The sequence below is a fragment of the Sporothrix schenckii genome (genome assembly GCF_000961545.1).
Source record: "Sporothrix schenckii 1099-18 chromosome Unknown Cont49, whole genome shotgun sequence".
Classification (NCBI taxonomy): Eukaryota; Fungi; Ascomycota; class Sordariomycetes; order Ophiostomatales; family Ophiostomataceae; genus Sporothrix; species Sporothrix schenckii.
Window position 1 is genome coordinate 3,693,741 of NW_015971150.1, and position 13,783 is coordinate 3,707,523.

At 55.3% G+C, this 13,783-nt stretch overlaps 3 protein-coding genes across 3 annotated transcripts; 2 read left to right on the forward strand and 1 right to left on the reverse strand.

The window, feature by feature from the left end:
• Positions 1-108: 108 nt before the first annotated feature.
• Positions 109-6,521, reverse strand: SPSK_10609 (uncharacterized protein; the record flags this gene model as incomplete). Its single annotated transcript, XM_016736949.1, has 6 exons — positions 109-5,162; positions 5,240-5,378; positions 5,457-5,690; positions 5,963-6,034; positions 6,077-6,356; positions 6,421-6,521. 6 exons carry the CDS (start codon positions 6,519-6,521, stop codon positions 109-111), a joined length of 5,880 nt encoding a protein of 1,959 aa, XP_016583708.1.
• A 1,004-nt stretch (positions 6,522-7,525) lies between these two features.
• SPSK_04846 (uncharacterized protein) lies at positions 7,526-11,212 on the forward strand (the record flags this gene model as incomplete). Its single annotated transcript, XM_016731608.1, has 5 exons — positions 7,526-9,023; positions 9,128-9,833; positions 9,895-9,952; positions 10,026-10,343; positions 10,418-11,212. The coding sequence occupies 5 exons, from the start codon at positions 7,526-7,528 to the stop codon at positions 11,210-11,212; spliced, it is 3,375 nt and encodes a 1,124-aa protein (XP_016583709.1).
• Positions 11,213-11,929: 717 nt separating this feature from the next.
• SPSK_05178 (uncharacterized protein) lies at positions 11,930-13,600 on the forward strand (the record flags this gene model as incomplete). The annotated part of the gene is made up of 1 exon (XM_016731928.1): positions 11,930-13,600. The coding sequence occupies one exon, from the start codon at positions 11,930-11,932 to the stop codon at positions 13,598-13,600; it is 1,671 nt and encodes a 556-aa protein (XP_016583710.1).
• Positions 13,601-13,783: the final 183 nt, after the last annotated feature.

Here is a 13,783-nt window from a genome sequence, read left to right on the forward strand (position 1 = left end):
GACTTTCATTGACTTCCATTGACTTCCATTGACTTTCATTGACTTTCATTGGCTTCTCACGGACCGGCCTCTGTGACTGCCCATCGTTTACCCGCCCGTAATCCATGCTCAGTAAAACCGGGACATGTTCGTGTATGCCATCATCGGCGGCTCCCGTGACCGGGCCCGCGAGCGCACTCGGTTGATCACGGGTGCTTGATACGGCGGCTGCCGGTTGTTCTGTGGGTCTACCGTGCCCTCGCGCTGCTTCCACCTGTGGCCTTTGAAGTGCGTCGTCTCGGCGCTCCAGTGGCACTTGAAGCAGAAGTCGTAGTCCGCACAGTCCAGACACTGGTAGCAGGCACCGATCGTCGGCTCCAACATACACCCGTCGCACGTGATGCCCCAGTTCGAGTACCCGCGCGCCAGCGGTCTCCCGTAGATTTGCGGCTCCACAATCGCCTCGGCCACCAGCGCCACATCTCCCCCCGTGCCCGCCGCCGCACGGACGAGTCTCGTGGCCTTCCGCTCCGCAATCTTCCGCGCGTGGTCCTTGAGCGCCTCCTCCAGCAACAGCAGTGTGTCGGCCGAGTCGTGGTACTGCGCAATGTTGAGCGGGGTCCAGCCGTCCCGTGTCTCCATGCTCGGGTCCGACCCGCACGCCAGCAGAAGGCCGACAGCGTCGGCGCCACCCTCCGGCCGGCACGCCCAGTGCAGGGGTGTCCAGCCGTCGTTGTCCAGAATGTCAATCTCGTCCTTGAGCTGCAGGCGTGGGTGCTCCAAAAAGTACCGCAGCGTGTCCACGTCGCCCGAGCTCGCCGCGAAATGCAGCAGCCGCCGGCCCTGCTTGTCCGGGTCGAGCGCCCTGCCAAACGGCATCAGAGCCGCCCGGCTGCCGTCAGCACTGAGCTCCTCGACCACGCTCAGAATCTTTTCAAACGCATCCAGCGCCCGCGACTGCACTGCCACTTGCAGCGCATTCCGGCCTTGGACGTCCCGCGCCAGTGCCGCAGACTTGTTTTTCTCAAGCAGCAGGTCGACCGTCCCCGTCGACGACGACGACACCGCCGCGCTCAGTGCGTTGGGATACGACCCGCCGCTGCGCAGCGGGTCGGCTTGGCGTTCCAGTAGTTTGCGCACTACCTCGCTGCAGCCCCCGGCCGCCGCCGCCGTGAGCGCCGTGTTGAGCTGCCCGCTCTCCTCGTTGACGTCCACGCCGTAGCCGAGAATCAGATCCACCATGCTCATGTTGCCCGTCCCGGCCGCAACCTGCAACGGTGCCGCAAACTTCTTTGCTTTTGAACTGGCCGCCTTTCCGGCGGCTGTTTTACCCTCGCTGTTCTTTGCGTCGCGGAGAAGGCTCTCCAGCAACAACCTGACAATGTTTTCGTTGTTCCGTTCTATGGCGCACGACAGGGCCGATTCTGCCCGGTAGTCTCGCAGCTCAATGTCCGCGCCGAGCTCCACCATCTTCGCCACAACCTCCTCGTTGCCTCGTCGGACCGCATGGATCAACGCCGACCGCTGTAAGGAGCTTGGTGCGGCGTTCAGGATCTGGACCATGTCGCCCTTCATGTCGTTTTCTTTCGAGTACTTTTCGAGCTCGTTCAGCACGTCCAGCGCGAATGACATCAGGCCGCGCGTAATGGCCGTGTGCAGGATTGATGCGCCCGAAGAGTCCACGTGGAAGAGAACGGCCGGGTTGGCATCCAGCAGCTTGCGCGCCACCTCCAGGCTCTTTGTCTCGACGGCATGGTGCAGCGCGCTGCGGCCCCACCGGTCCAGCAAGTCGGTGTTGGCCCCGAAGGCCAGCAGCAGTCCCACGGCCTGGTCCACCCCGTTCTTGGCGGCGTGCATGAGCACCGTCTTGCCATCATGGTTTACTGCGTCCACATCGAAGCCCTCATCCAGCAGCCAAATCAGCACTTCGCACGTCTTGTAGGCCGCGTGAAGGACAGTGTCGCCGTTCGTCGTGACCGCATGCAACCGGCTCGTGTCATTTCCCAGCAAGAATTTTGTCATCTCCACGCTGTTCCAGCCGGCCGCTAGATGCAGCGGCAGCCACCCATCGATATCGGCCTTGTCAGTGCTGATACCGGCAGCAATCAGCATCTCGGCGGCGATCTTGGCCGTACGCGCGGAGCTTTGTGCAGCACTGTGCAGTGCGTTCATGTCTCGGTCGCCCGTCATTGTGACATCGATGCCGTCGTGCGCCAGCAATACTTCCAAGATGTTGATGTGGCCCCTCTGTGCTGCCCAGTGCAGTGCTGTGTGTTTGGAGCCATCAAGGGCGTTGACCGAGGCGCGGTGCTGCAGCAGCAGCTGAACCACGCGCACCTCCTGCTCGCAATTCCGCGACATGGCTGCCGACGCCAAGATGCCGCGTGTCGCCGGCCCAACCCACGATACATCGGCCTTGTTCTCCAGAAGAATTTGCACGGTATCAGCGTGTCCGGACAGAACCGCAAGGGCCAAAGGCGTCAAGTTGGTCCCGTCGGTCACGTTCGGATCTGCCTTGTGCAGCAGGAGGCAGCGGACAATTTCATCAAGGCCATTCCCAGCGGCACAATGCAGCGCCATCCGGTCGATCCGGTCGCTACCGTTCGTAAAGACCACTTCTGCGTTGGGGTCGTCGAGCGTGAAGCAGAATTTAATAAACTCCAGCTGGCCAAACTCTGCCGCGCGGATGAACGGAAGGACGAGATCTTGTCTTTGTTCTGTAGGCCGGGATGACTTCAGGATGACCATCGCGAGAGAGTCCGCACCAGCTTGCGGTTCTGCACGGATGGCAGAACACAAAAGGTCGCTGCTTGTACGCCGATAGGACTGGGGCACGGCCGCCACGGCGGGATGTTGCAAAATATGCTTGGCAGTCTCGATATGGCCGTCACTGCAGGCAGCAATCATGGCATCTTCCATCACGGACCAAGGAACAACACACGTTTTTCTTGAGCCGTCTGCTTCGCATGAGGCCGTACTCTCGCCGTTGCTGTCGCCGTCGATCTGAACGGCAGTCTCGTCAAGCAAGATGGCAACGATGTCTGTATATCCCCGCTGCGCGGCGACAAGAATGGGGTTTATATCTTCAATGACATCGCCGGGGTTTATGTCTTCATTGATGTCATCGGAAGTGGCGCTCTGTGAGTCATTCGATACGTCATTGTATGCCACGGCCATTGCATTGTGAATAACTGCGCCTGCTTCCTGCACAAGAAACTTGGTGCAGTTCACATTGCCATGGCGCACCGCCTGGCACAGTGGACTCGTTTGCCCTGTCGGTAAGTCGACCTTTGCTCCGTACGTCTGCACCAGAAGCTGTAGTAGCTCAAGATAGCCGAAAGTGGCGGCATGGCATGCGAGAAGGTGTAAAAGTTCCGCTGGAACGCGTCTTGAACGGACGTTCGCGGGCCCTTCCAACCAGCCCAAAATCGGGTTATAGACGGCAGTGCAATGGTGCACTACTGCAATCTCCAGGGCGGCGTTGACAGCATCGTCCGCCTCGTATCCGTCCGACAGCTTAGTCGATGCGAGGAGGACTTCCACAACCTTGGAGTTGTTGTATCGGGCGGCCATGGTGACGGCGCTACCAATCTCCCGTACGCTCGTCGTGCCTTCAAGAATGTCAGTCACAACAGTGGGGATTCCGACTTGTGCTGCGAGCACGAGAGGGCCGGTCATGTCAAGGGATTTTGTGCTCTTGAACCTCGCCCAGTACGAGTCGTGCTCCTGCTTTCGCAGGACACCCATGAACGCGGTGTTCTCTGCCAAGCTCGAAATTTTTGCGGTGTCCACTTGTGCATCCTCAAGATGCTGTTGCCAAAATTCAGCCGCATACGCTGTCAGGCGTAGTACTGTCTGCGGCACGGAATCTTTCTCCTTGGTCACAATGCAGTTGATCAGGACGTCGGTAATCTCGCTGTCGCCAGGGATTTCAAGCTTGGGCCAGTCGTCTCCCAGGTGATCCTTTTCCTTTGAGAGGGAGTCGTGGAAGTAATCGCGGATGGTTTTGTTTGGAAAACATATCCTTTTCGCGGTGGCGCAGATGAGGGTGCCATAAATCGCTTTGAGAGCACGAGCCATGTCCGGAATGGAACGGTTGCTGCTCGAGAGCTGTATGCCAGCCCAAAGCTCGTCTTGCGTCAGGGGTCGTTTTGAGCAAAGAACCCAACCGATGGCAACTTTCGCCCATGATGGAGAGAAGCGGAAAGCGTCATTGACGTTGCTTTCAAGTGTTTCCCAAACAAAGTCCCTGGTAATGGTGTCTGGTATGACGAGATCAAGCTTCGCAAGGTTCTTCTCGATAACGGCGCGAAGGCCGTATATTTCTTCGGCGTTGTATCCACACTGATCCAGGATCAGAGACTTATACTGTTCTCGATGCGCCTTGGAGGGCCACGTCGTCGCAAGAACCTCAGAGAACTTCCTTAGGGGTTCTTTGCCAAAAACAGTGACGGGATCAACGACTTTCGCTTCGGCCCAAGGCGTGCCATCGACTGCTCCTGCGGCCAGTGTACGTCGATCGTAGAGTAAGACTAGCTTTATGACCGTTGTCTTGTTGCTTTCCTCGAGTCCGTCGGAACTGTCTATACCTTGAAGGGAGTGAAGACATTTTGCCGAGACTTCCCATTCCGGGTCGTTTAAGGGGAGGTTTTCGATCAGCACATAGGTCACTGCATTTTTGCCTGCCGCGTCTGACATTGGAAACCCGTTGGGCGTTGGAAGCGCGTTGGAGAGCAGCCTCCCAAACACCTTTGCAGCGTTTAGTGTGGTCCATGCACCAGTCGCTTTCAAGACTTTTGCGAGGTCCTTCACGCGACTGTAGAGGTGCGGTTTGTGGGAAAGCAGCTGATAGACAAGGGAACCCCACAGGCTGCTGGGTTGTCGTATCTTAACGCTGAAGTGGGAAGTAGAAAAGTAAAGGACAGGCCGCCCATTGGATCGCATGCATTGATAGAGGGCTTTGGCATCCAAAACACCCTCCCCGACGCCAAGAAGAGTGCCGTGTTTGGCGAAGTGCTCGTCGAGATACGCCAGAGCTGCTGGCTTCGCATGGTTCTTGGCTTGCTTCCACTGACTAAGCTCTAGAAAACGGTGCAGGTCGTCATCATGAGACTGAAACAGCTCGTAGGGCGGAAACTTGGTGGCCAAGAAATTGAGTGTGCCACGATACATTCCGTTCGTTTCTGTCAAGATGCGTGAGTTGGTTGATCCTATGGCTGTACAACCCAGTTGGTTTTGCTCAGTTGGTCGTGCCACTCACCGGCGCGAATAGCACTCGCTATGTCGAGGAATACAGGATCGTCGTCACTGGTAAACGTGCACAGGTCTTCATGATTTCTCTGGCGGGGGAGTATGGTCTCGTGAACGACGCCCATGGTTGCCGAGTACGGAGGCAGAACCTGGCACGACACATGTTAGAGTTGGTGCCTATTTCCACTTTCTCGTCGCCCAGGCTATTCTTGAGAGAACATCCATACCGGCTGGTCTTTTGATTCTGCATCCACATGTTGGTAAACGTTGATGAATCGATATTCTGTTGCCACTGCGAGGAAGCTACTGGAAACGTCCTCGAGGAAATGCGAAAGACGCCCGAGGCGTGTGGATAGGTTAGGGACCATGCGTAACTTTGCCGGCGATGCAAGAATAATACTGAGCAGCAAGTCCTCCCACGACCCTTCGTCAAGTGCGCGGTGTGGTGTTCCAAAAAAGATCTAACGAAAAAAAGGTGAGATGAATAGTAACGTGTCAGCGAGATTTCTCCTTGGAACAAGGATCAAAGAGCAAGAAGGAGAATGAGCACGCACAATTCTTTTCGTTTGCTGTGCAACGTACTGGAAGCGCTCATTTTCTTGTGCTATGAGGAGAGCCTTCATAGGGGCGAACAGATTAGTATGGAATTAAATGCACAAAAAAGGGAAGTCAGAGGCGACAGAGACGACGGAGACGAGAAAGGAGGCGGAGAAGTTGACGCAGAGAGGCTCACCTTCTTGACCACGACGCCGCCGAGGTCGTGAGCCACAAACACGATTGGTGCCGACTGTTGATTTTCGGGAGGCTGATCGGTTAGCAAGCTACATAGATTTCTGTACGGACATACAAGGCCAAAGCTGTCGTACTTGCGGCGACCTACCTTCGGGGGACCTGTTGCTCTGTCCACCATGCTCAGGAGCCGGTTGGCCGCGCTCGTGAGGCCTTCTTCCGAGAGGAAACCACCGATGCTACCAGGGAAAAGATTGTACCGGAACACCTCGACGGCCACACCTTTTGTGTGCTTTCCCAGGAGTTCGGACAGCCAGTGACACGCAATGCGGGTCTCTGGAGAATACGCCGTCCATTCCCAGCGAGGGTTGCTGGCCAGGCCAGAGACGGCAATGAGTCTTTGGTAATGTCAGTTCGCGTGCCGTGCACAATACCGGTGGGAGAAGCGGCTGCGATACTCACCTGCATCTCGGTTCTCGCCGAGCAACGCTGGTATTGAGGCTGCCGAACTGGCCGAACTGCTCTGCCCTGTTCGGCGCCTCCGTTGCCAAATCCCAGTTCATCGCCGGCGGTCGTACAACGCGGTCGGGTCGAAGCAAAAATAACACAACACGCAATCGATTCGAGGGACGCGACAGACAGCAAAGACTGGGCGTCGCGTCTGTCCGCTTTCGCGTCTCTAGATATGGATGCTGATCTGAGCTTTCGTCGTGGTTTGCTTTCGCGATTCTTGGGTCTTTGGTGAAATGTTGATCGGGTCTTCGTAGCGTTGCAAAACACAGGGAAACGAGGGACGAGGGGTGCGACAAAACGCTGCCCCATCAAAACTGCAGCCTCAGCCCGCCATTTTGTCTTCCCTGTCAATGGTCACACTGCATCCTTTGGTCGTGTTCGAGGTGTGGGTGGGCGGCGCGCCCATGCAGATGCTGGACAATCAGCCGCTTGGTTGGTGGGCGCAGGCCGTATCAGGCAGACGATGTTGCAGCGCCTGAGCGCTAACACACCACTCACTGCAACCCATCACCCCATTCTCCGTCATGGAGGAGGCTCGGAGGTGGCTGGCAAGGCAAGGCTTGTCAAGCCAGAGTGGAGGACGGGGGGGTGAGAGTTTGTGGGAGTGTTGACGATGAAGGGACCACTGGGGTCTTTCTGCAGAGCCGCGACTTCCTGTCTTATCCCATGTACGAAGTAGTGCCGGGTTCCTTCCGCATGGCGACAACACTCAACTCGCAGCTTCCACTTTCTGCATCCCCTCAGACAAACGGACATTTGCTGCGTTGCCCTTTCCCCATTTTTTTTGCACCTTCCTCATGCTTTTGGTTCCTTGTGCTCTTTCCTGATTAACAATCCACCTGGCTCGTCCTGTTTACGGAGTATTAGTGAGAACAGCATCGCTCTTTCCTTCAATTTTGCTTGGTGACTTTCCCTCCTCAAGCCCCCACGTTCCTAAGAGGGCAGTCTCATTTTCTTGTCCCTCTTCTTTGTCTTCTATTTCCTCTTTCTGTCTCTCTGTTTTACGGAGTGCTGCCAGCTATACGCGACATCGATTGCTTTTCTGTCGCCCACGATGGTTTCGTCGCGCAAGGTGTCGGCGCCCCCCGTCGGCGCCTCCGCTGCCGGTGCCTCCACTACCGGTGCCTCTACTGCCGGTGCCTCCACTACCGGTGCCTCTACTGCCAATGCCTCCACTGCCGGTTCCTCTACTGCCGGTTCCTCTACTGCAGCCGGCAAGCTGCACAAGAAAAACACAGTCGAGATGGCAATGGCAGTACTCGAAAACTTGGATCTTGGCACAGGAGCTGCACGGCTACCAGATACCGCCAAGTATCTCGGCTTCGATGCCGTTTCTAACAAGATGCTGAAGATCCGGGCTCACACTCTGCATATGGGCCTGGCCAACCGGTTCAACAGCGAGGTCTGTGCTCCGGATCGAAAGAAGGTGCTGAAAGAGCTTTTGGAGGGTAAAGACCCGGAGACGGGGCGGCCGTGGAATACATCACTGCTCTTGGCTGAAGGCTCACAAGGCCTCATCGTCCACACCTTGCTGAATCCCAGCCAGTTTCTGGAAGACCCGTCCAAGTACAATTTCTGCCGTCTTCGCGCTTTCATTTCTCTCCTTTTGGAAATCGAGCCCTCAATCCTGGTGTCTTTTGACAAGAGTCGACGAACTCCGCTGCACTGTCTCATCTTCTCGGCCACAACGGAAGAGGACGAGGCGGTTTCGTCGACACTGCCTAACTTGACAAAAGAGGCCATCATCACATTCATGTGCACGAAGAATGGTTTCGACAGCCAGTTTCCCCGGCTGGCTAAGTCAAAATCGGGTAGAGGGGACAGAGCAACTAGCGAATGGCGGCACGTCGACAGACGTCAACGAGCCGTGCCGATAGCATCGTACCAGGACGACAGTGACGTGGAGAGTGTTGATGAACCTGTGGAAATGGCATGTTCTGTCTTTGGCGGAAGCTGCGCTGGTTACGACGAAAACGACCTGCTTTGCTGCATTTGCGATTGCGGCATTGCCATGGAGGATGCCCTGACATCGCTCCAAGAGCTCTCCAACATGGATAGTGGGCTTCTTCAATTCCATGCCGTCCACGCAGCTATTGAAGAGGACATTGCATTCCCTCCTGCTGTTGTCGATGCGTTAAGCCCCTGCTTTGATATTGTGGACAGTTTCGGGCGGACTTGCTTGCACATCGCCCTCAGCATGCCCTTTACAGACACCAAGATACAATGGGCCAAAAGCCTTGCTCGCATGTGCCCCCGGCTTCTGGCCGAGTCATGCGACGTCTATGTTACTGACAGCAAAAAGAAAAAGGCCACGCCACTTCAATTTTTGGCGGAGCAGCGGTTTTTGGATCCGATGCCACGACAGAGACCAATCAAAGCTCAGAGCTACCGGTTTGGCCAGGACAATGCGTTGGCCATTCTCGACATTCCAGCGCTGACGACGACCATGGATACGAAGCTCGCCGCCCTAGAAGACGATCTCAAACTGCACTGCCTGGCTGCGTTTGAAGACTCTGAGATTTGTCGCAGTTTCATGTATACGGAAAGTAACGGTTCGTCGTTTCCTATGCCTGCTGTCATCATTGGCTTACGGCCCTTTCCGAAAACAAAAAAAAAAAGTTTATTTTGCGCCGTCTCTAACTTGGGTGATAAACAGAAAAGGAGATTGACTTTCCATTAAAGGACATGGTGATTTCTAAAACGACACTTGATAGCCTCTGCCAGCACTTTCAACCTGACCGGCAGCTTAAGAGTGTTTCGATCGAGAATGTACTGATCGAGTGGGATCAATCAAGCAAACCGTACCTGGATGCCCAAGCCTGGGGCTGTGCTGGCAATTCGGACCTGTACCTGGCCTTCAACTGGTTGAAGCAGGCCAAAAGTGTCAGGAAGGTCTTCCAAGTATCCGTGAATGACTTTGACGACCAGTCGACTGGTTGTGTTTGGAGGCGGCACAGTGACAAGGCCATTGTTGAGTGCCTAAAGGGTCTCGACGTTGAAACGTGGGACTGGAAGCGTTTCGACATCCCGTGCTCAGCCATTCAGGAGGCTGCTGGGGACACAGTAAGGACGCTGTACCTTTACAGCAGCGGCCTAGACGCAGTCTTGGAAAGCTGGGCTTCGCTGAGTGGCCTGCCGCGATTGCCGAAACTTGAGTATATCTATCTATGCGCTGGGCAAGGCCTGGAGTCACAGGAACACGCCAAAAATTCTGCCTCGAACTTCAAATCCACCATTGAGAAGAACTACAAGGCAGTGAACGGAAGAAGTCTCGAGGCTGTCGAGTTTGCCATGCTACAGACCCCAGAACAACGCGCCCTGGACGACAGGAACAACTCCGTCAGTGCAAGCGAGCACGAAGCGTATGTGCGACCTGCCCTCGTCAACGGTTGGAAAGCGTGTTTAACAGTCTTTGTGTCTCAGGAACGAGTGGCTTCACAGCATGGACCAGTTCTCTGCATTTATGGACCAAATTGGAAAGGTATGTTTTGTTCTGGAGTCAGTACGCAGCACGGCCTCCTTGTCCTGACAGGTGCATAAACTGACTTATAAAGGGCGCATCCAAAACGCCAATCAAAGTGGCTCTCATCGACGACGGCGTCAAATCAAACTACCGTGCCCTCGACGACAATATTCTTTGTGGCCAGTCGTGGCCAACCCCGAAAACCATTCCACAGAAAACCAAAGTTCCGCTTGTTGTTACGTCTCCAAAGTACAACAGTTCACAGACGGGACACGGAACAATTATGGCGTGGTACATTCGTCGTATGTGTCCCAACGTCAAGCTCTGTGTCGCAAAGCTCGATCCTGTTGTCCCGGCAGTGCCAACCGTCGATGACAAAGTCACTTTTACTGTCGAGTCTGTTATAAAGGTACGTTGCATAAGCCGCACTTTTGTCTTTTCTCTTGCAAGGACATATTCCGGATGGAAATTCTAACAAAATAGGCAATTTGGTGGGCCATTACAAAGAAGGTCGACGTTATATCTATGAGTTGGGCTATCGATGACAACATGCCAACCGAAATAAAAAATTCTCTGAGCCGGGCCATCCGCCATGCAATCGATTCAAACATTTTGATTTTCTGCGCCAACCCTGACAAAGGTGCCGAGTACCCAAACAACCTCACGTACCCATATCATCTCGAGAAAGAGCGCATCTTCTGCATCGGTGCCGCTGGACGCAACGGCAAGCGGTGGGACTGGATTGATGCCAGGGACAAGTCGTGCGACTATCTGCTACCCGGTGTCGACCTCGAAATCCACATGGAGGCAAAGGAATCTGCTAAACCAATCGTGATCCAACCGAGCCCTTTGATATCCGCGGAAGCCCCCCTCATCGAACGCCCTCTGCGCGAGCGAAGCAAACAGAGTGGAAGTTCGCTAGCTTGCGCACTGGCTTCCGGTCTGGCCGCGATGATCCTGCACAGCTGCCGAGTGAGCGGAGCCACATACAACGAAATTGATTATTTGAGGACATTTGATGGAATGAAGAGTGCTCTCAACAGCTTGTACCCCGACGGAGGTGCCGCGGCATTGGCTGCGGGCGAGGGTCAATGGCTACCGGCCTCGTCCTTACCATCAGGACGAAACTATGCGCACATCAGCTCGACAGACAAGAAACTGAAAGTGTTGGAGGAGACAGTGGCAAAGTTTCTGGAAAAGATGCCAGGCGATTATGTCCCCACGGTACCGCCAAGCGGCCGACTAACAAGAACGTCAACAATGAACGGCACTGGCTAGAACCTGGTGCCATCACAGACGGCGAATTAAATGTACAGATTACGGCAGCAAAGAGGTCTGAAAAATTACAAGCACTTTGTTTTGGTTGACAAATTCACTGCTCCTCGTTGTTTGGCTGAAAATCAGTCCATTGTGTCAATTTTTTTACAAATGGGACACGCATATCGAATAAACCCCCACACAAAACAGCCTTTGGAAAGGTCCAGGCCATTTGGTGCCAATATTGCATTTTCGAAAACACATCAGCTTTGTGGTTGCAATGCAACGCTGCTGCTCAAAAGCAAGGCAGCCATTAACATGTATTGGATGTGCTGCGCCTCGCCAGCTGAATGCACCTTTGTGTAGCATTCTGCCGACGGGATTGACACCCCCGGTACGAAAACACGCGCTGCGGAGTAATACGACGTACTACAAGCAGAAAGCCAAGACACTGGCCAAATGCGGACCGACCCCCTCCTCACCAGTTCCGACGCAATCTCGTGGCAGCTGTTTATTTTCACCAGGCGTCAACAGACGCTGGGGTTTGAGCTGCACCAACGATGGCCACGGCACATTCGTTGAAGAACTGCTGCAGCTTTATCTGAATGGACGAGGCTTTTTAAAAGATGGCCGGCCCGATGTCTCCTCAATAGCTGACAACATTGGCGGCGAAATAGACAAACAAGCACAATATTGCTCTCACACTCGACAACGCAATATCAGAACACACGATCCACAATGGAAACGACCGGACGAAAGGACGATGTGGTCGTCTTCAAGATGGTCGACGCTTTCAACGGCACCGACCCTAGCACTGCGACCACTGAGCTCAAGACCAACTTTCAGCTAAAGGGCACATCTCTCGGCGGCGAGACGCCCAATGCAGGCGGCATTGTTGTGGATGAAGATGTTGGCGTTGACTCGCTAACAGTTCAGTGCTTTGTCGAGGCGGTCGTGCACGGTACATTGACAAACGACCAGTTCTCCGAGCCGGCGTCGCTGTTTATCTTCCAGTTTGCGTTTTGTCCGCGCAGCCGCAGCCGTCGCTTTCGCGAAATTGCCATTACGCTGACATTCACGGCGGGCACGGAGCTGACGATCCAGCCTGAGAACCGTTGGAAGACTGGCACCACAACAATCGACCGCCAGCGCAGCCACACCATCAGCCCGTCGTTGCAAGGCGCCGTGGGCCCGGCCACGGGCACGTTGTCATATCAGTGGCAGCAGACGGACTCACGCAAGATCGATGACCATGTGTGGATTGAAGGTTTGGTCAAGGCGCTAAGCGAGCGGCCCGACGGCAAGCGCGTCCCGGACAGTGCCGTGTGGGAGCTCCACGAAAACCACCAGACCAAAAGCGGCGTGCCAAGCTTCTTCCGAACGGCTATACTTTTGAAGCGGGCGAGCGCGCAGCGCAACGAGCCCTTCCAGGCGTTTCTGTCTATCACGGGTGACGTGCACACACACGTTAGCGATTGGGCCAAGATCCGCGGCATCAAGGGGGACGACAGGGGTGGCAGCAGTCATCAGCCAGCGCGCCGGCTGCGCAAGGGCGCACCCGAAGTCGATCCGGAAGACACAGACACCATTCCGATGACGGCCGCCAAAATCCCGCTCTTCTTCAATCCTACGCTTCCCGACCGGAACCCGCTGGGACTGGACAGGACGAAGCTGCAAAGCATCGATCTGAGCCAGTTCAAAGGACTCGTACACGTACGCAACTGGGCCGAGAGCGCGGAAGAATCCCAACAGTCGCAAAACGGAGCCGTTGGGGCGCCAGCAGCGCCAGCCGCGCAGCCTCAAGCGCAACCTCCGGTGCAGCCTCCGGTGCAGCCTCCAGCACAACTTCCGGTACAACTTCCAACTCAACTTCCGACTCAACTTCCGACTCAACTTCCGACTCAACTTCCGACTCAACTTCCGGTACAACCTCCCGCACAACCTCCGGCTCAACTCCCAACTCAACTCCCAACTCAACTCCCAACTCAACTCCCAACTCAACTCCCAACTCAACTCCCAACTCAACTCCCAACTCAGCTTCCGACTCAGTTTCCGACTCAACTTCCGGAACAACCTCCAGCACAACCTCTTGCGCCGACCAACAACACTGCACGTGAAACCGCCCCAGTTGTCACAGAACCTCCCACACCAATTCCTACAACACAACCGGCCATTGCTGCGCCACTTCCTCCCGTCACTCCCATCCGGTCCCCGCCGCAGGTCTCGGACCTATCAACTGTCGGACAGCTAGACGCTAGGCTGGCCGGGCTTACAGCGGAACTGGCGCTCGTGGACGAAGAGGCGCAGTACATACGCCGCATGATTGAGCTGGTGGCCGAGAAGCGGCGTCTTGTCAAGGAGACGCACGCTTTGCATGCACTGCGCAACGGCGCTCTCAGCACTGATTGAACGAGGAATTGCTCCGGCGTTGTGACGGATTTGTTTTTGCGTGCCCCGGGTCCTTTGTTTGATATCCCATATAGTCGCCCCGTGTTGGACGCAATTTTGGCTACTTTGTTTGCAGTTCCTCTAGTTGGCTGATTGTCATGTCTGATGTTTCGCGATTTGATTGTTAGTATAAATTAAGAGTAC